The 22,605-nt window shown below is 41.2% G+C and overlaps 2 protein-coding genes across 2 annotated transcripts in view; one reads left to right on the plus strand and one right to left on the minus strand.

The window, feature by feature from the left end:
* Nucleotides 1-5,662, plus strand: part of WDR64 (WD repeat domain 64) — a 148,389-nt gene extending 142,727 nt beyond the window's left edge. The window contains 1 exon segment of the mRNA XM_049777562.1: nt 5,585-5,662. Within this exon segment, the coding sequence (XP_049633519.1) occupies nt 5,585-5,662 (78 nt within the window).
* A 14,231-nt stretch (nt 5,663-19,893) lies between these two features.
* BECN2 (beclin 2) lies at nt 19,894-22,575 on the minus strand. Its single transcript, XM_049777563.1, is given in 3 exon segments — nt 19,894-19,984; nt 19,987-20,288; nt 21,290-22,575. Coding segments are annotated over 3 exon segments (1,665 nt in total). The 3' UTR covers nt 19,894-19,907.
* Between the last annotated feature and the right edge of the window lie 30 nt (nt 22,576-22,605).

The following is a 22,605-nucleotide window of genomic DNA, read 5'->3' on the forward strand; positions in this document are numbered from 1 at the left end:
CCCATATGGTCCCCCGTGCCTGCCAGGAGCTATTTCTGAGCAGACAACCAGGAGTAACACCTGAGCACTGCCGGGTGTGGCCCAAAAACAAACCAAAAAAAAAAAAAGCTCAAACACTATTTCTCATTTATGAGTTCTAAATAACACTTTTTTCTAACTCAACAAATTATCTTTTATCTAGTTAATTAATAGATTATATATTAAAAGAAAAGCATAGCATAATATCAATATAAAATAAACTATATTTTCTAAGTAAAAATTAGATATTTTGAAGTGTGTTAGCTAAATATGTCTTAAATACCAAAGATAAAACAATGAGATTAAAATTTAGTCATAAGAAAATAAATTAAAAAAGGCGGGGGGGGGGGGCCGGAGAGATAGCACAGTGGTGTTTGCCTTGCAAGCAGCCGATCCAGGACCAAAGGTGGTTGGTTCGAATCCCGGTGTCCCATATGTTCCCCCGAGCCTGCCAGGAGCTATTTCTGAGCAGACAGCCAGGAGTAACCCCTGAGCACCGCTGGGTGTGGCCCAAAAACCAAAAAAAGAAGAAAAAGAGACCTATGGGCCGGAGAGATAGCACAGCGGTGTTTGCCTTGCAAGCAGCCGATGCAGAACCAAAGGTGGTTGGTTCGAATCCCATGTCCCATATGGTCCCCCGTGCCTGCCAGGAGCTATTTCTGAGCAGACAGCCAGGAGTAACCCCTGAGCAATGCCGGGTGTGGCCCAAAAACCAAAAAAAAAAAAAAAAAAAAAAAAAAAGGCGGGGGGGAGGACCAGAGAGATAGCATGGAGGTAAGGTGTTTGCCTTGAATACACAAGGACAGTGGTTTGAATCCCGGCATCCCATATGATCCCCTGAGACTGCCAGGGGCGATTTCTGAGTGTAGAACCAGGAGTAACCCCTGAGCACTGCTGAGTATGACCCAAAAACCAAACCCCCCCAAAAAAAGAAAGTAAATTTGATTCTGGAGTGATAGCACATTGTAGGGCATTTGCCTTGCATGCTGCTGAACCAAGACGGACCTGGATTTGATTCCCAGCAACCCATATGGTCCCCCAAACCAGGAGCAATTTCTGAGCACAGAGCCAGGAATAAGCCCTGAGTGTCACCGGATGTGGCCCAAAAAAGAAAAAAATAAAATAAAGGAGGGCCTGAGTGCTGGTGCAAGCAGTAGGGGGTCTGCCTTGCACGTGCCAACCTAGGATGCATCTCGGTTCAATCCCCGGGCCTCCACATGAAATCCCAAGCCAGGAGCGATTTCTGAGAGCATAGCCAGAAGTAACCCCTGAGCATACTGGGTGTGGCCCAAAAAAAGAAAGAAAGAAGGAAAGAGAAAGGGAAGGAAGGAAGGAAGGAAGGAAGGAAGGAAGGAAGGAAGGAAGGAAGGAAGGAAGGAAGGAAGGAAGGAAGGAAGGAAGGAAGGAAGGAAGGAAGGAAGGAAGGAAGGAAGGAAGGAGGGAAGGAAGGAGGGAGGGAGGGAGGGAGGGAGGGAGGGAGGGAGGGAGGGAGGGAGGGAGGGAGGGAGGAAGGAAGGAAGGAAGGAAGGAAGGAAGGAAGGAAGGAAGGAAGGAAGGAAGGAAGGAAGGAAGGAAGGAAGGAAGGAAGGAAGGAAGGAAGGAAGGAAGGAAGGAAGGAAGGAAGGAAGGAAGGAAGGAAGGAAGGAAGGAGGAGAAAATAAGAGAAAATGTAAAGTTTGGTAGTCCAGATGCTGCTCCGACGCAGAGAAATGAAGAGACAGTCACTCAGGCAAAAGCTCAAGTGGGTTCTTTATTCTGGCCGGCCAGGGTCCACTGCTCATTCAGAATCGAACAGAAGCAATAGCTAATGTGTGAAAAAGTTTTCCTGTCTGTATTCCTCTCCCCATTTTTGGATAGAGTTTTAGTATTTTTAGTTGGTCTTTGAGAAAAATGTATGTATCTTGGTTATTAAACTTCATCATTATATATACATATCTTTTGTTTGTTTTTTGGGATCACATCCATTTGACTCTCAGGAGTTACTCCTGGCTATGCACTCAGAAATCTCCCCTGGCTTGGGGGAACCATATGAGATGCTGGTGATCGTACTGCAGTTTGTCCTAGGCTACGCCCAGCAAAATATGGGGAAAACAAACAAAAAGCCTTGGCCTAATTACAAAGAGGCCACCATCCTTCTGCATGTAGGGCAAACGCCTCACCTCCATGCTATCTCTCCAGCCCCATCATCATGTATTTTTAATGCAAACATTTTCTCCCATTTGGTGTGGTATTTTTTTAGATTTAGCCTGCATTTTTGTAGAAATTCTAATATAATGTATTCTCATTTTGTTGTTGTTGCTGTTGTTGTTATTGTTGTTGTTCTTTTAAGCAATTTGTCAAAGGAACCATATCATTTAAAATGCTTGAGGTACAAATCTTAGAAGTGTTCTGACAGTATTTTCTCCAATATACTTACAGACACATATTTTCACACGTTCTTTAATGCATTTTAATTGAATTTTGTAGTATGAGATGGATTCATCTTTATTTTTTATTAAATCACTGTGAGATACAGTTACAAAGTTGTTGATCATTGAATTTGAGTCAAACAATGTTCCAGCATCCCATCCTTTCTCCAATTTCATTTTTTACCAGTGATTATCTAGTTTTCCCACCACCATTTGTTGAAGAGACTTTTGTTATACCATTTTATGTACCCAGTTCCCTGTTGAAAATTAATTTTTCATAGATTTGGGTACTTGATTTTAACCTATTGGTCAGATAGTCTTTCTTTATTTCTGTCTCATACTGTTTTGATCACTATAGCTTTATAGCTACAATTTGGGTAATGAGATATCTTCCAATTTCTCTCTTTCTCTTTGGGGGGAGGGTCACTCAGGGGTTAACTCCTGGCTCTATACTCAGAAATCGCTCTTGGCAGGCTTGGGGGGACCATAATGGATGCTGGGATTTGAACCACCTTCCTTCTGCATGCAAGGCAAATGCCCTACCTCCATGCTATCTCTCTGGCCCCCACCTTCCAATTTCTTATTTATCAGTATGGCTTTGGTTGTTGGATGTGTTTTATGATTCCATATAAATTTTGTTATTGACTGTTTAAGTCCTTGAAGAATGCCATCTGAATTTGGATGATAATTGCATTGAATCTACAAAATTCGAAGTTAAGGTAAGATGATCATATTAACAATATTGATTATTCCAATCCATAGAGGTGGAATAGTTTTTTCATTTTCTAAATTTATATTGTATGCCTTCAGTGACTAATTTTCTATTTTTTTTTTTGTTTTGTTATGTTTTTTGTTTTTGTTTTTGGGCCACACACAGTGATGCTTAGGGATTACTCCCGGCTATGTGCTCAGAAATTGCTACTGACTCAGGGTCAGTAGCCTGGGGCATCAAACTGTGGTACGTCCTAGGTCAGCTGCATGCAAGGCAACTGCCTTACCACTGTGTCACTGCTCCAGTTCAAGTGACTTAAAATTTTCAAGAGCTCATGTTATTTTAAAAGTAATGTGCCAAAACTAATACTAAATAATTGCTGTACTCTCACTTAACTTTAACACTGTTTTGGTTATTCACAGTTATCATCCCAATTTATAGAAAACAATCATTAGAGAAAGTAATTTATGTAAGATTTTAAAATCTTACATTAAAAAATCTTACATAATGAGAAATAGGGATTTTATAAATAAATAAAAATACATTTGATAAATAAATTAATTTTTATAAATAAACTAAAATACTCTGACTTTAGAGACTGAGCACTTAAATGCAATGCAAAGGTATCATGCCTCTCTTTAGAATAAATATGATCCTTCATAAATTATGAACACTGAAGAACTGAACCCTTCTTCCTTCAACTCATCTCTCATTATCCTCTCCTCCTAGTTTATCTTTCTATACTCATAAAGCTACCTACAGTGAATAATCATTCTTGATTTCATTAAAATACAAAGATGGAGTGGGACTTAGACTTACTTTCTGACAAAATTCCAGTGTTTAGAACTAAAAGGTATATATATATATATATATATATATATATATATATATATATATATATATATATACATACATATATATGATACTCAGAAATATTTTGCTGACTGAAAAAATGAATGAGTTCAAAAACAATAATAAAGAAGTAGTCAATATAGTAAAGGGGGTTAGCAGGAGGAAACTAATAAAGAAATAAAGATTAATGCAGTTTGAAAAGCAGACTCAGTCATTTAACAGATTGATCTAGGGAAATATGAAGTTTCCCTTCTAGTCTAATAAATAGATAAAGGAAAATGGACCTTACCAGCAAGTATATGTTTAAGGTCTAATGGAATGGAATTTGGCTTTGAGTTCATTCTCACTATTCTATTTTTAGTCTAGAATACTCCACACATCTCTTAATTTTTGTTCTTTCTTCTTCCACACATGCAATAAAAATAATGCAGTTGTAATGATCAGTTTCGTATTATTCACAAAATTAGACAGTTATTGCCTGAATTTTTTTTTTTTTTTTGGTTTTTGGGCCACACCCGTTTGACACTCAGGGGTTACTCCTGGCTATGCGCTCAGAAATCGCCCCTGGCTTGGGGGAACCATATAGGATGCCGGGGAATCGAACTGCGGTCCGCCCTACGCTAGCACTTGCAAGGCAGACACCTTACCTCTAACGCCACCTTCCCGACCCCTATTGCCTGAATTTTTAAACCAAATGAGTTTAACTTTTTTATATATGTTTTTTTTTTTGTTTATTTGTTTTTGCTTTTGAGCCACACTAGGTGACACTCAAAGGTTACTCTTGGCTATGTGCTGAGAAATCACCTCTCGTTTGGGGGACCATATGGGATGCCAGGGGCTCAAACGGTGGTCCATTCTTGCATGCAAGGCACACATCCTACCACTGTGCCACCGCTCCAGCCCCTTTATATATGCTTTTTAACAATAATCAATCAGCATAAAATGTAGAGCATATGCCTTGCATGTGTAAGGCTCTGAGTTTTATTCCCAGGCACTATACATACACAAAATTAACAAATTCAAAACTTTCATTATCATTTATAAGATCATCACTTAATCTTATTGACATGTAAGTCCGTGAATTCTGACAATGGTAATATATAGATTATAAATGTATATATACACATGTATACATGTATATATACATATATATGGGAGACTTTACAACATCTTAGCAAGTTTTTTGTTTACTTTAAGTAACCCTATGAAAGCTTTGTTTCATTATGGATAACTTATTGAAATGGTTCTAAAAAGCTTCTGATCTTCCATCATGTCCTACTTGAGTTTTTAACACCCTTTTTTTCCTTGAGGCCCACATAAGAATTATGTAACTATGCTTCCTGTCTTGAAGGATCAAATTCTACAACAAAAAAATTTTTGTCACAGTGGGTAGAGTGCTTGTCTTGTATGTAGCCAGCCCAGACTTTTTTTCCTGCACCTTATACGGTCACCTCAGCTTTGTTAGAACTAAGTCCTAAGTGCCACCAAATGTGGCTCAGAAATCAACATGTGTGTGCATGAGAGTGTGTGTGCTGCAATGTGCTCTAAAAAATTGTGCATGCCATATAATTACTGACATGTTCTTATTTTACAGAGGAGGAGAAGCCTTAAAAAAAATTTTATCCCACAAATAAATCTGGCTGCTTCTTTTTTCCCACATATCAACAAATGAAAAGAAAAAAATCAAAAGTGGATGCCTGGACCTGAAATGCATATAAAATTTAAAGTTCTAAATAATATTTCAGTCATTATTTCAAGGTAAAAGTGAGGGTCACTGCCATCCTCTGTGTATGCTTATGCTATTCTATCTCTGAAAATTTGTAAGTATTTCAGTACTACTGCTCAACAGTAAAGTTAACCAACTTTTGTCATACATTGAAATTTGTTGCGTTTTTTTGTTTGTTTGTTTGTTTTTGGGCCACACCAGGTAACGCTCAGGGGTTACTCCTGGCTATGCACTCAGAAGTTGCTCCTGGCTTGGGGGACCATATGGGATGCTGGGGTATCGAACCACGGTCCGTCCAAGGCTAGCGCAAGCAAGGCAGGCACCTTACCTCTAGCGCCACCGCCCGGCCCCTATTGAAAAAAAAATTTAACAAATAGTGTCTCTTGTTTACTTGTCAGAAAAAAGATGCATAAGGAAATAAAGCCAGTAGAATAGATATCTCAAACAAAATGGTTAGCCATGATTAGCCTTCTATCTCCCCATGTTATTCATCTTAATTTAAACCAGAATTCTTACCAGATGCATACAGTAAAAGGCAAAACAAATTTGTTATGCTATGTAACCTACAAACTAAATTACTCAGTGAATTACACTCAGTTATACCTCTGTCTGTCTCTTCTATCCTGAGGAAAACATCAAGTGGAAAAATTATCCAGAGTTTTTTGTTTTGTTTTTTTGTTTTTTTTTTTTTTTTTTTTTTTTTTTTTTTTGGTTTTTGGGCCACACCTAGCAGTGCTCAGGGGTTACTCCTGGCTGTCTGCTCAGAAATAGCTCCTGGCAGGCACGGGGGACCATATGGGACACCGGGATTCGAACCAACCACCTTTGGTCCTGGATCAGCTGCTTGCAAGGCAAACACAGCTGTGCTGTCTCTCCGGGCTCCTATCCAGAGTTTATTAAAGTCAAGTGCAACTTGAATAATTATCTGAACTTTCTCAGTATTATTAATCTTTTATTGATTGATTCTTTCTTGAGTGTGCTTCTCAGTATAGCTCAGGAGACTGGAGCCAACTTTGATAGTATTCATGTTATTCATGTAAAGATTAAGTCTGGCTGGCATGGTGGCGCTAGAGGTAAGGTGTCTGCCTTGCCAGCGCTAGCCTAGGACGGACCTCAGTTTGATCCCCTGGCGTCCCATATGGTCCCCCAAGCCAGGAGCGACTTCTGAGCTCATAGCCAGGAGTAACCCCTGAGCGTCACCGGGTGTGGCCCAAAAACCAAAATAAATAAATAAATAAAATAAAATAAATAAATAAATAAATAATAAATATTCAGTCTGGCAAAGCAGTGCTGACTGGGTTCATCTGTATTTGGAGGCCATCACTAATACTCCTGGTGGTTGAGGAACACCAGGGCCTCATTGGATAGTGTTGGGACAAGTCCTATGTTTCTCATTTGGTGAGCTATAACTTGTTTGGGAGTGGGTCACACCCGTCAGTATTCAGGGGTTACTCCTGGCTCTGCTCTCAATAATTACTCTTAGTGGGCATGGGGGACTATAAGGGATGCCAGAATTCGAACCACTGTCCATCCTGGATCAGCTGCATGCAAGGCACTTGCATACCACTGTGCTATCTCTTGGTCCCCTTATAATTTCTTTTTTTTTTTTTTTTTTTTTTGGTTTTTGGGCCACACCCAGTGGTGCTCAGGGGCTACTCCTGGCTGTCTGCTCAGAAATAGCTCCTGGCAGGCACGGGGGACCATATGGGACACCGGGATTCGAACCAACCACCTTTGGTCCTGAATCGGCTGCTTGCAAAGCAATTCGGGCCCCCTTATAATTTCTTAATTCATTTTTATATTTAGGTAGAGAGACTCATTTTAACAATATATTTTGTGAATAAATTATAGAATATAAATTTTATCATCATAAATGAGAATATGAACCATAAGGGAGCTAAAATAGAGGCTGGAGTTGTAGCACAGTGGTAGGGCATTTGCCTTGCATGCAACTGACCTAAGAGGGAACCAGATTTAACCTTTGGCATCCCATATGGTCCCCTGAGCCTGCCAGGGGTGATTTCTGAGAGCAAAGCAAGGAGTAACCCATGAGCAAAATCAGATGTGGCCTTTCCCCCCCCCAATTTTTTTTTTTTTGGTTTTTGGGCCACACCCGTTTGACGCTCAGGGGTTACTCCTGGCTATGTGCTCAGAAATCGCCCCTGGCTTGGGGGGACCATATGGGACGCCGGGGGATCGAACCGCGGTCCTTCCTTGGCTAGCGCTTGCAAGGCAGACACCTTACCTCCAGCGCCACCTACCCGGCCCCTCCCCCCCAAAATTATTAATTATGAAAGAAAACATTACTGCAATTATAAATTATGAAAATCAATTATATACTTTTATATACTAAAATAAAAATACCAACATTACCTTAAAAAAGAAAACTAATTTTACTAGAAGACCACAAAATATTTAGGTCTGGGGCTGGAGAGATAGCATGGAGATAGGGCTTTTGCCTTGCATGCGAAAGGATAGTGGTTCTAATCCCAGCATCCCATATGGTCCCCCATGCCTGCCGGGGCGATTTCTGAGTGCAGATCCAGGAGTAACCCCTGAGCATTGCCGGGTGTGACCCAAACACCAAAAAAAATTTAGGCTAACTTTTAAAGTTTTGTTGCAGTGTGAGGAATCAAACCCAGGTGAAGTTACACCCCCACATTCCCAAGTCAATAAAAAAATGAGAAAAGGAAGAAGGACAGAATGAAAATTTTCTAAGTGTTCTTTTATATAAGATGATTAATTCAGATAATGAATTAATGGCGAGATAGTGCAGCACTTAAGGAGCTTGCCTAGCATGATGCTGACCCAGGATCAGTAACTAGTGCCACATGAACCCTTGAGCACAGAACTATAAGTAATCCCTGAATACAGACTTTAGGTATGGCCTAAAAAAAAAAAAAAAAAAAAAAAAAAAAAACCAAGGGGGGTAGAGGGTAGGGTAGAGGTGGGAAAATATAAAAGATAATCTTCAGATCAAATTAAGTTTATTTTTTCTGTGACCCATGAGATTTTTTTAAATTGGTAGATTTGAATCTTTTTTATTTATTTTTTAATAAATTTTTATTGTGACCAAAGTGCATTACAATTTTTCATAGTAATATTTACGGTACATAGTGACAATGAATGAGGGACATTCCCACCACCCGTGTTGTCCTCCCTCCACTCCTGTTCCCAGCATGCATCCCATATCTCCCTCCTTTACCCTCCAGAATACTAGTGTAATTGGCCTCCACTTTACAGCTTGTTGTAGATTGGGTATCTATTCTGTTGTCATTGACTTTGGGTTTGGTGTTCAAGTCTGATCATTTTTTATTTCCACTACATGTTCATATGACTGATCCTGGTATCATCCTTTTCCCCTCTCAATTTATGAGGCTAAATGATTCAAGTTACGTGATTCTGTTGGAGATAAAAAGGATAAGAAAAAGAAAAGAAAAAAATTTGGTAGCAACTACCAAAAAAAATTCACCCAGCAAAAAACATCACCAAATAATAACCACAAGAGTGAAAAAGAAAAAAAAAAAAAAAGTGGAAGAAAAAAGAGAAGGAAAATAATATCAAAAGCAAACAAAACAAAACAAGAAAAAGAGGGAATGCTGAAGTGGCAGGGTTTGGTGTTTCCCCACCTTTTCTTTTTTTTTTTTTTTTTTTTGCATAGGCACAGTAAGTATTGGGGAAGAAAGGGAATTCCCATATTCCCGTGGCTTAAGAGATTTAGGGTTTCTCCTCCCTTGAAGCATACTGTCATGGGATCAACCACTGGCTCCATACATATTCATTACCACATCCCAAGAGCTTTTTTTGTGGTGCCAGAAAACTTTCCTCTCAATTGTGGATGAGAAAATCAGGCCACTGTAGCTAGCAATCTTGGTATTTGCGCTGGTCATAGGACAAGGTCTAGGATAGAGTCTTTATGGCTCTAGAAATTCTGTTCCATCATTGTTGTTGTCAGAACAAATTAAGTTTTAAAAATTAAGCAAAGACATTAAGCAGGCTGAGGAATGTAGTTCTGTGGTAGGACACCTACTTTGTGTATATTGAACCCTGAGTTTGAAACCCAGCAGCACCAGAAAAATGGAATAAAAAACATTATGTATAATTAAGAGAAAGGTAAGTCTTGAAACTGAAAAGGTAGAAGTTAAATCCAGAACCTATTTCCCTCCCTACTTCTCACTTTATTGGAATTGCAAGTATACATGTTACTCTTAAAATTGGGGTCCGAGTGGTGGCGCAAACAGTAAGGTATCTATCTGCCTTGCCTGCACTAGATTAGGACGGACCATGATTTGATCCCCCAGTGTCACATATGGTCCCCCAAGCCAGGAATGATTTCTGAACGCACAGCCAAGAGTAAACCCTGAGAGTCATGGAGTGTGGCCCAAAAACAAACAAACAAAAAATCGCACAGCTCTTAAGTTGTTAAAATAATTTTCTACTATTTTCTAGTTTATGTTGCTCATGGTAGTGATGCTAATGGTACTCCTGACCATCAGGAACTTCGCTGATGTGAGGTGGTGTAGTGGGTCAAACAAGGCTTCATATACTCAATGCTGAACATAGACTACTACTGATCCATATCCTTGGGTTTCAGTTTAAATCATTTCGACTGATCATATTGAGGTTTACCGTTTTTCATCTCCTGTTACAGTTTTTACCATGCCATAATCCCACCCTGAAGATATGAATCTGGAGAAGGGGTTGTCCAAACCAAGCTGAGGAGGTAAAAATATTTTGAGCCACCTATTTTAGCCTCTTCTACTACCCCTGTTATCTCCAGCTACATAAATAGGCTCCATAAGGTCCAAAGCCTTCCATCTCCTTGTGGAAACCACTGTATTTGTTGTTTTGTTTTGTTTTGTTTTTGTTTTGGGGTCACACTCAGCAGTGCTCTATGCTCAGAAATCGCTTCTGGCAGGCTTGGGGGACCATATAGGATGCCGGGATTCGAATCACCATCCTTCTGCGTCTAAGGCAAACGTCTTACCACTATGCTATCTCTTAACAAATACTCCTGTATTTGTTAAGTAATGAGACCACCCCTGGGCAAGAGAGTGAACAAAAGGCTTAAGGCACTAGTTCTGCCCAGGGAGAGACATATCTAACAAGGAAGTAGGGAAAATCTGTTTTGGGTGAAAACTTGATTGAATGATTGATTGGTTTTGAGCCACACCCAGCTGGACTCAGGGACAATCCTGGCTCCGCACTCAGAAACCACCCTGGCAGCTGGGGAACTATAATGGATGCCTGGAGTCAATACAGGTACTTCCCTGGTTGGCCACATGCAAGGCAAATGCCTTCCTGCTGTGCTATCTCTTGGCCCCTGGATGAAAACAAGTTGTAAACAAATTCATACAAAGAAACCAGGGATGATCTTTGTTTTGGGTGAAACCAAGTGGTAAACAAACAGATACAAAAAAACCAGGGGTGATCTTTGTTTTGGGTGAAAACAAGTTTTAAGTTTTTTTATTCTGTTTTGGTTTTCTTTGTTTGTTTGTTTGGTTGGTTGGTTTTGTGGCCACATCAGCTGCACTCAGAGATTATTCCTGGCTCTGTGCTCAGAAATTGTTCCTGGCAGGCTCTGGAGAGCATATGGGTTGACAGGATTCGAATCTGGATTTGTCAGCTGTATGCAAGGCAGATACCCTACTGCTGTGCTATTGCTCTGGTCCCCAAGTTTTAAGTGGTAAACCAACACACCACCCCCAGTGGGTGGCATTAGTCTATGATTTTAGAAAAGCTAAAAATATGGATTGTTGACTCAAACAATCTATTGAGCTACTCATAAGCATCTAATAGAATATTGACTCATAAACATTCATAAAGACCAGAGCCATTTTAATTTAATAAGTGTATTAGCCCACATGTGGAAAGGGGGGGGGGTTGATACAGATGTAAAAAGAGTGGTTTGAAAATTGCTAGGAAAATTAAATGGGATATTTGATGTGGATGATAACCAAAAGAATCTTGATTTAGTTATCCAAAGAAAAGAGTTACTGAGGAGCATGAAAGATGAAAGGGCTGGAACCTGTGTTTTCCCTGTAGGAGATAAAGGCTGAGTTTAGACCTGAGCACCACTAAAAGTGACAAGCTGCAACACTGCACTGGGAGTCCCTCTGAACTACTTAGGTATGACCCAAAAGAAAACCAAGACCACTGGGACAGCTTTCCCAACTCTTGAGGCTACCTAGGCATCTGAATGTCTGAAGAATTTACCCAAAGGCAGCCCTAGAGTAGACTGATGGAAGAAGGGACTTGGAGTAAGAACTCAAATAATCAGGGTGATTAAAAATATGAATGGGGGGTGGCATGCATGGGAAAATAAGAGAATTTTTGAACAATAAAATTAGCTAGCAGTAATTATTAATTCTTTGACAGAACTTTTGACTGAAAAAGTTTAACTGAAGTTGAATTAATTTTATTCTTGTATCAGATAGTGTTAAAATACCATCCCTGGGGCCTGAGAGATATAGTACAAGGGTTAAGGCAGTTGCCTTGGATGGTTCTGATTCTGCTTTGATATTTGTCTGACACCTCATATTGTCCTCTGAGCACTGCCAGGAGTCAGACCTAAGTCCAAAGCCAGAAAGAAGCCTGAGAACGATGAGATGTAGACTAAAGCAAAACAAAACAAAACAAAACAAAACAAAACAAAACACTGAACTCATACAAACTTCTTATCAAGGAATGATTTCCACCATTTTCTGAGCACTACGATGGAATAAGTAGCTCCTGGTAAATAAGACAGAATTTATAAATAAAGGTGATTAAATATTAGTAAAAATATTTGAACCTTCTATTTTAGCATCTTATAACATGTTATCCCCAGCTACATAAATAGAAATATAAATTTACAATCAAACCACTCTCAAAGCCACACTGTGCAAAATAAATAAAAAATAAATAATAGATAGGGCCCGGAGAGATAGCACAGCGGCGTTTGCCTTGCAAGCAGCCAATCCAGGACCAAAGGTGGTTGGTTCGAATCCCGGTGTCCCATATGGTCCCCTGTGCCTGCCAGCAGCTATTTCTTTTTCTTTTTTTTTTTTTTTTTTTTTTTTTTTTGTTTTTGGGTCACACCCGGTGGTGCTCAGGGGTACTCCTGGCTGTCTGCTCAGAAATAGCTCCTGGCAGGCACGGGGGACCATATGGGACACCGGGATTTGAACCAACCACCTTTGGTCCTGGATCGACTGCTTGCAAGGCAAACGCCACTGTGCTATCTCTCCGGGCCTGCCAGGAGCTATTTCTGCGCAGACAGCCAGGAGTAACCCCTGAGCAATGCCGGGTGTGGCCCAAAAACCAAAAAAAAAAAAAAAGTAAATTGAAGAATCACATGTTCAAAAGTTCTAGATATTTTTAAACCTCTAGGGTCAGGGTTGGGGTTGATGACAAAAAGCAGAAGCATTTTGTTGAAGTCACAAGACTTTTAGAAAAGCACATATAGAATTTATCTTTCTATTCTCTATATCCTAATAGCTTTTTCAACCTGAAAAATGAGAAATCTCAGAAGATTATTTTTAAGGATCAAAGCACTTTTTTTGCAGATAGCTACTCTCTACTTCACAAGCTTCCTTGACACTACCAAGAATGAACCTTGAGAATGGAGCCAGGCTTAACTTAAAATAAAGGATCTAAAGGGGACAAGAGATAGCATGGAGTTAGGACATTTGCCTTATATGCAGAAAAATAGTGGCTCGAATCCCGGCATCCCATATGGTCCCCCGCGCCTGCCAGGAGCAATTTCTGAGCATAGAGACAGGAGTAACTCCTGAGTGCAGCCGGGTGTGACCCCAAAACAAAACAAATACACACACACACACACACACACACACACACACACACACACACACACACACGGACCTAAAAATAAAAACCCTAGAATACTAAGGAGATAGTACAGGAGGGTTGGTGCTCACATTACATAGTCTGTTCACTGTATCACTACTGATGGTCCCCTAGCACAGAGCTGGGTGTGGCCCCCAAAAATCATCACCATAGGAGAGGACAATCTGAATGTAAGACCACTCTTTTTTTCTATTTTTTTTGTTTTGGTTTTTCGGTCACACCCGGCAGCGCTCAGGGATTACTCCTGGCTCTATGCTCAGAAATTGCTCCTGGCAGGCTGGGGGACCATATAGGATGCCAGGATTCGAACAAATGACCTTCTGCATGAAAAACAAACACCTTACCTCCATGCTATCTCTCCGGCCCTGAAGACCACTCTGAAGGCTTAGCACAAGTTTCTTCATCTTAAGATATCAGACATTTTATACACAGTGGCTGAACTCTGAATCAACCCCCAACTATGAACTGAAACCCTCCCCTTTCTAGAACAAAGCTTTCTATAAGTAGACAGGGTGAGTCTACCTCGCAGTTGCCTCCCAACCAGGTCCAGTAGCAAGTGCCAATCTATCAAAAAGCAGGAGAAACTGATAATCTGACAGTTGTCAAGAATATGTGAACAATATACTCTCCAGGTGAATCTAACCAATCACTGGAAAGGGCATAAAGAAATTGTGGGTTGCAGTTTTAGAGCATAGAAGGAAGCCCCTTAACCAAGACTGCAATGGCTCTCCTTCTAAAGAAGACGGCCCTAAAGGGTTGGTCAGCTTGTGACTTGTGCTTAATGAAATTATTTGATACAAAGCCTTTTGCTTCCTGTGGTCTTTCAGATACCAGACCTCACATGACAACTTATCAGTGATAATCTCTTATTAGAAATAATTTCACTGAAGATTCACTAGATAGGACCACTTGAAACTGGCTCCATATGTAAATAACGAGTGTGCACTTTGGGGCAGAAACACTTGTCCTTACACTGTACTTTATTTCGTATTCTAAAGTAAGAACAGGGCAAACCTTCCACAGGAACCTTAGGCTTAGGTTGGCAGATCAGGAGGAGTGTGCATCAGGAGCTACCCACTAAGGAATTTACTGATCACTCACGTGCCCATGATCAGCAACCAACCTTGACTTAAACTGAGCTTTCCTGTTCTCTTTTTTTAATATAAAACCACCTTATTATTATGATACAGATCAGGGTTACCCTAGGATGAGTCCCCCACCCAACTTGGTAATTATTAGTAATTGGTAATTGGTTAGTAAAGCCCCTTGGACCCCTTACAGTGAGAGCAGAAAAGTAAAGTGCCAAATAATCGAGTTAAAGAAACCCTAACCTAGGGATGGAGAGTGTAGGATAGGGTACTCACACTGCACTGGCCAACCCTGGTTTAATCCCCAGCACTCCATATGGGCCCCCTAAATTTGCCTTGAGTAATCCCTGAGTATAGACAGCCAGGAATAAGTCCTGAACACTATTTGGTGTGGCCCCCAAATTAAAATAAAAAAATAAGGTTAATCTAACAAGATACACCATTATTTTAGTATCTATTTACCCCTCTCTCTTTCCCTCCTTCCCTCCTCAGTTCTTACACCCAGACAACAACAAGGTACAGAGTACAGGAATCTCTCCTAGCAGGAGATATAGGTGACAGATTTTATCTCAGCTAAACAGATTCCAGATCAGAGATGTATGCACTAAAGATGAAGACAGCATAGGAATATAATCAGATCTTTTTTTTTTTTCTTTTGGGCCACACCCGGGCCATACTCCTGGCTATGTGCTCAGAAGTTGCTCCTGGCTTGGGGGACCATATGGGACACCGGGGGATCGAACCTCGGTCCGTCCAAGGCTAGCGCAGGCAAGGCAGGCACCTTACCTTTAGCGCCACTGCCCGGCCCTAATCAGATCTTTTTTTGTTTGTTTTTGTTTTTGTTTTTTGGGGGGTTTTGGTTCAACACCCAGCAGCGCTCAGGGGTTAATCCTGGCTCTATGCTCAGAAATGGCTCCTGGCAGGCTCAGGGGACTATATGGGATGCCAGGATTCAAACCACTGCATGAAAGGCAAACGCCCTACCTCTATGCTATCTCTCATAATCACATCTATGTATACTGGAGGCAACCAGATAATCATGAATCTAGATGACAGACATAGATAGATAGATAGATAGATAGATAGATAGATAGATAGATAGATAGATAGATAGATAGATAGATAGATAGATAGATAGATAGATAGATGAATAGAGATAGAGGAATAGATAGAGACAGAGATACAAAGAGATAAAGAGAGTAGGTACAAATACAAAAATAATTCAATTCACTACGGACTGCCAAGAGCAATTTAAGAGCCTGGAGTAACCCCTGAATATTACCAGATGTAGCACAAAAACCAAAACAAAGTTAATTTGAATGTTGTCAAAGGAAAGCAGGTCTTTTTTTTTTTTTTTTTTTTTTTTTGGTTTTTGGGCCACACCCGGTGACGCTCAGGGGTTACTCCTGGCTATGCGCTCAGAGGTCACTCCTGGCTTGGGGGACCATATGGGACGCCGGGGGATCGAACCGCGGTCCGTCCTAGGCTAGCGCAGGCAAGGCAGGCACCTTACCTCCAGCGCCACCGCCCGGCCCCGAAAGCAGGTCTTTTTATGTTCCTTTTATAATCTCATTCCTTGCTATTTTTTTTCCTTCCCCCTCCATTCCTTGCTCTTCTGATGGTCTCATAATCTCAGATTTTTCTATCAGTCTCTTTCTAAGGGAATCACCCTTCTCTGGGTGGGGCCTTGGACTTCTGTCTTGTTTAGTGACTCAGTTTTTCAAGTTCATGTTTTGTGTTTCAAAGGTCTTCCTGCCTTTTGACTTCTTCAGATCTAGATAATGTGTTAAGTTTTATTATTTTCCAAAAGTACACTACCCCTCCCTATCTAACTGCAACAAACTTATGCCTTAAATACCTTGAATCCACATGGTTCTCACCACAATCCTCCAATATAAGATTATGAAATGAGGAGAAAGAAAATAGAGAGAAATTATCAGAAATTAAAAGGAGGTGCCTTAGCGGTGGCGCAAACAATAAGGCGTCTGTCTGTCTTGCAAGCTCTAGCCTAGGACTGACCTCGGTTCGATTCCCAAGTATCCCATTTGGTCCCTCAAGCCAGGAGCCATCTCTGAGCACATAGCCAGGAGTAACCCCTGAGCTTCTACAGGTGTGGCCCAAAAACAAACAAAAAAAAAATTTTTTTTTTCAATTTAAAGCAACATTCTAAAAGAATGCTGTCATAGAGACTCTGATTTATTCTAAGGTAAAGGCATTATGTTAGATTGAAATCTGAACCAATCTCTATTCATTCATTACTATGCTCTCTTACCCAGTTTGTGTCTTATGGGCTGGTTCAAACTCAAAGCAAAGTGTGGCTTCTTAGTTTTCTATTTTGAGGGTTGTGTTAGAGTAACTAAAATTAGAGCTGAAATTATAGTCATGTTATTTTTTTATACTTTACACCCAGGTTCAAAATGACCATGATTTTGAAAGCTGTTTCTAAATCTATTAGTCTATAATTCCTATATAAGAATGACAAGCTAAGATAAAGCTAAATTTATATACCAAAACCATACCAGTCATCACTCATATCTCAAATAGTGTAGCCCTTTGTGATACTAGGCTGTCTAACTAAAATCATTACAAGTAGCCAGCGTGATAGCACAGCAGGTGGGTGTTTTTCTTGCACATGGCTGACCTGGGTTTGATCACTGGCATCCCATATGGTCCCTGAGCCTGCCAGGAATTATTTCTTTTTGTTGGTGGTGGTGTTTTGCTGCTTGTTTGTTTGTTTGGGGCCACACAAGGTGGTACTCAGGGGTTACTCCTGGCTCTATGCTGAGAAATTGCTCCTGGCAGGCTGGGGGACCATATGCTATGCCAAAGATCAAAACTGGGTCTGTCCAATGTTAGCTGCATGTAAGGCAAACACCCTACCTCTGCGATCTCTCTGGCCCCCAGGAGGGATTTCTGTGTTTGTTTTTGTTTTGGGGCCACACCTGGTGACACTCAGAGGTTACTCCTGGCTACGTGCTCAGAAATCACTCCTGCCTTGGAGGATATGGGACGCTGGGGGATCGAACCGCTCTTTCCTAGGTCAGATGCTTGCAAGGCAAATGCCCTATTGCTGTGCCACTGCTCTGGACCCCAGGAGTGATGTATTTATTTATTTCCTTCCTTCCTCCCTCCCTTCCTCCCTTCCTCTCTTCCTCCCTCCCTCCCTCACTCCCTCCCTCCCTCTTGCTCAGGGGTTTCTCCTGGCTCTATGCTCAGAAATCGCCCCTGGCAGGCACAGGGGACGATATGGGATGTCAGGATTCAAACCACTGTCCTTCTGCATGCAAAGAAAATGTTCTACCTCCATGTTATTTCTCTGCTACCCCACCCCCCAGAGTGATTTCTGAGTGCAGAGCCAGGAGTTATCCCTGAGCACTGCTGAGTATGACCCCAAAACCAATAACAAATAACTAACTTAATAAATAAAATTCTTACAGTGATGGAAATTATATATAATCATAGGTAGATGTTTGGTTTTTTCTTTAGGAAACTTATTTTATAATATTATTAGTTATAGGATTTCACATATATAATATTCCAACACCACAAGGATGGGTAGAAATTATGTAAGTAAAGAAAGGGAAAGAAGATTATTCCAGTTAGAGGAAACACTTTGGGATACTACAAAAATAAATACAGCTTGTGTGAAAAATTCTACAAGATCCTTCCCATGAGAAAGGGCAGAAAATTGTTAAAGTATCCCCAAAAGATAAGCAGAGGTCCTGAGTGTCAGGATAAGAAACTATGACTGGATTTACAGCAATACCGCAATGGGTAGGCCATTTGCCTTGTATACAGCCAGCCTGGGTATGTATCCCAGGCATTCCATATCATCCCCAGAGCCTCCAGGAGTAATGTCTAAATGAAGAACCAGGAGTAACTCCAAGCACTGCCAGGTGTGGCCGCAAAGCCATAAAAAAGGGGGGGGGGGGTAGTGCTGATGGTGTAGTATTGGAATTGTGCATGTGATAAACTATTATTAATAGTATTGTAAGTTATAAAATATCAATATAAAAATTTTAAATTGAGGCTGGAGAGATAGCATGGAGGTATAGCATTTGCCTTGCATGCAGAAGGATGGTAGTTTGAATCCCAGCATCACATATGGTCCTCTGAATATGACAAGAGCGATTTCTGAGCATAGAGCCAGGAGTAACCCTTAAGAGCTGCTGGGTGTGACAAAAAATTTTTTTAAATAACCTCTGATTTGAGAGTTGCTCATTTGGCCTTAAATTTTTAATTTGTGAAAATAGTATTTTACAATATTAGATAATGTCTAAAGCAGATAATAGATAATTCATAAAACTGAAGAATATAGCATGTTCTATAGGGAACCTTGAGGTTTATTATGCTGATTCAAGAGAAATATATGATGTCACTTATATGTAGAATTATAAAGCTTAAGGGGGTCAGAGCAGTGGCACAGTGGTAGGGCATTTGCCTGGCATGCGGCTGACCTAGGACAGACCGTGGTTCGATCCCCTAGCATCCCATATGGTCCCCCAAAACAGGACTTATTTCTGAGCACATAGCCAGGAGTAACCCCTGAGTGCTGCCGGTGTGACCCAAAATACAAAAAAAACAAAAACAAAAACAAAAAGAAAGAAAGAAGAAAGGAAGGAAGGAAGGAAGAAAGGAAGGAAGGGAGGGAGGGAGGGAGGGAGGGAGGGAGGGAGGGAGGGAGGGAGAGAGGGAAGGAGGGAGGAAGAAAGGAAGAGAAGAAAGGAAGAAAGAAAGAAAGAAAGAAAGAAAGAAAGAAAGAAAGAAAGAAAGAAAGAAAGAAAGAAAGAAAGAAAGAAAGAAAGAAAGAAAGAAAGAAAGAAAGAAAGAAAGAAAGAAAGAAAGAAAGAGAAAAAGAAAAAGAAAGAAAGAGAAAAAGAAAGAAAGAGAAAAAGAAAGAGAAAAAGAGAGAAAGAGAGAGAAAGAGAAAGATTCGAACTCCGTCCGTGCCTCAAAAAAAAAAAAAAAAAAAAAAGAGAGAGAGAGAGAGAGAAAGAGAGAAAGGAAAGAAAAGAAAATTCGCTCCTGGCAGGGGCATGGGGGACCAAATGGGATGCCGGGATTTGAACACAATAGGTCCTGCCTGGGTCGGCCGCTTGCAAAGCAAACGCTCTTCTTCTGTGCTATCTCTCCGACCCCGACACCCTCCTTCTTAAGAATATTTCTAGAGCTATTTAAAAAAATTACATCTACAAAACAGTTGATAAAAATATTACAAGAAGCGAGACGGGTGGCGGGCGCGTGCGGACATGGTGTCATTCGAACTTGTCCTCTTTCTCTCCTGCTGCGTCGGAGTCGGGACTCTGCCGGCCCTTGGTTTCTCCGTTCTCGCAGGTAAGTCTTCTTTCGGTTCCCGCTCAGCCGCAGCCTCCAGCTTGGCCTCCCTTTTCCCTTTCGCTTGCACCATTTTGTAAGAAGATTTACCCTTCCCTGCAGCCTTTTTGGGCTTTGCCTCGTTTTGGGCAGGAGCAGGTTTAGCGGACATCCGGGCCGATCTCTTGGGTTCCCCCCTGGCCGCCCCGCCGGCCCAGGTCGCCTTCCTCTTGGGCACCGCGCCGGAGAGTATGGAAGAAGCTGCGCCGCCCCTACCGCTGCCGGGTAAGCCGCCGCTTCTCCCTCCGCCCGAAAGCTCCGACCTCTTTTTTTCGTTTGTTTGTTTTTGTTTTGGGGCCACACTCGGTGACGCTCAGGGGTTACTCCTGGCTATGCACTTAGAAATCACCCCTGGCTTGGGGGACCATATGGGACTCGGGAGGATCAAACCACAGTCCCTCCGAGGTCAGCTGCCTGCAAAGCAACGCCCAAAACCGTTGTGCCACTTCTCCAGCCCCGTAAGCATTTATACTTCTATATAAGTAAAATCATATATTTCTCTTGAATTACCATAAAAACCTCAAGGTTCCCTATAAGCATGCCACATGTTTCTGTTTCAAAATTATCTATTATCTGCTTTATAAATTATCTACTATTGTAAAATAGTATTTTCACAAATAAATTATTTCAGGGGCTGAAGGGATAGCATGGAGGTAGGGAGTTAGCATTGCATATATGCAGAAGGACGGTGGTTCGAATCCCCGCATCCCATATGGTCCCCTGAGCCTGCCAGGAGCATTTCTGAGCATAAGAAACAGGAGTAACCCCTGAGCACTGCCGGGTGTGACCCCCCAAAAAATCAATAAATAAAACAAACAAACAAAAAAAAAATAGGGGCCGGAGAGATAGTATGAAGAAAGGAGTTTGCCTTGTATGCAGAAGGTCGGTGGTTCGAATCCCTGCATCCCATGTGGTCCCCTGAGCCTGCCAGGAGCGTTTTTGAGCATAGAGCCAGGAGTAACCCCTGAGCACTGCCAGGTGTAACCCAAAAAGCAAAAATAAATAAATAAATAAGGCCAAATGAGCAACTCTCAAATCAGAGACTATTTTTAAAAAATGTATTGAGATTCTATAGCTTACAATGCTATTAATAGTTTATCACACACACAATTCCAATACTATACCATCATCACTATCCCTCTTCCAACTATCCCCGCATCTATTGCATGAATCATATAACGTGGCCTTTGTTGCTACCTTGCTATGTATCTTTAAGTGATACATACCAGAGAGATCATTCTAGAAAGGCTATTTTTGACAATACTTTAACGAAGCCCAAGTAAGACTCCACTTAAAATTTGTAAGCATGAGCTTTAGTGCCTTTGTCCACTGTTCTTTTGTGTTCATGTAGGTTCTGATGGAATAGAATTTGCCACCACCTGCAGGATCTTCCATCAAGCCTTCCTTCACATGAATCCTATAGGGCAAGTGGAGGCCCAAATCACCTTTCTTGGCTTCATTTTGGAACTGCTGCATGCAGTCCAAAAAAGCCATCATTGCCTTGTCAAACTTGTAGTACAACCAAATATTCTTCTTACTGCCATAAAACAATGGCAGATAAGTGGTGTCCTGGGTTAAAGACTTCAGATAGGAATGATCTCCACAGGGCACAAGTTCATACCTCTTAAACTCCAATCCAATTGTCTTGGATAGGGCAAGAAGTAGCAAGGCTGTCTGTCCCCAGGCTGCATTGATCTCGCTCCAACTCACAGGAACAGAAGGAAGCGTACCCAACCTGAGATGATTGATGATGCCCAAATGGTCATCACTACATATTTCAAAGGTGGTGCTGAAGATGTTAATTTTCTCCAGTTGGGTTTCTTGATTCTTGGTATATCCTAGTTGATTCTCTAAACTCCTCAACTCATCCTGCAGTTCCAGTTTCTGCCACTGTAATTGACTGTAGTCATTCTGGAAAAGTTTTTCTTGCTCTTCCAGCATCTTAGTCTCAGCCTGAGCAACCTCAAGATCAGCTGCTGCTTTTTCTTGGGTTTTCTCCACTTGCTGAAGATCTTGTGTTAGTCTTTTTTCTTCCAGCTCCAACCCCTTCAGCTCTTTCTGCAGTGCCTTCCTCTCATCCTCTGGAATACTCTCTCCATTCTCCAGATGTTCTTTGTATTCCTTAATCTCAGATTCTGTGATGGTGAGCTGGGTGTCCAGCATCTCCAAAAGTTTGTCAGTACAGTCCTCACAAAGAGGATGGTCTATATCATTTTTACCATAGAGAATATCAAAAACATCCACAGTCATTTTCTGGATGCTATTAAGAGTTCTCACAGAGTCAAGATGCCCAAGCAGGATGAAGCGGTCTGGCTTGTCATTGGACAGCCTTTCATCACTGGAGAGAGCTCCATTCTGTAGGTCTCCAATATCTGAATCATTAGAAGAGTCGGAGCTTTCCTTCTTGGCTTCTGGTTCACATTCAGCTGAGGTCAAATTCTTCTCAGGTTCTTTAGCGCTGTTGTCGTTTGGTGTCTCCAGGAGAGTGGAAGACTGGTTCCACTTTAGGGGCTGGTTGCAGTGTTGACAGATGAAGCAATTCAAGGCCATGGTGGAGACTGTATGTGCCTTAAGTCTACA

The sequence above is a fragment of the Suncus etruscus genome, chromosome 7 (genome assembly GCF_024139225.1).
Source record: "Suncus etruscus isolate mSunEtr1 chromosome 7, mSunEtr1.pri.cur, whole genome shotgun sequence".
Taxonomy (NCBI): Eukaryota; Metazoa; Chordata; class Mammalia; order Eulipotyphla; family Soricidae; genus Suncus; species Suncus etruscus.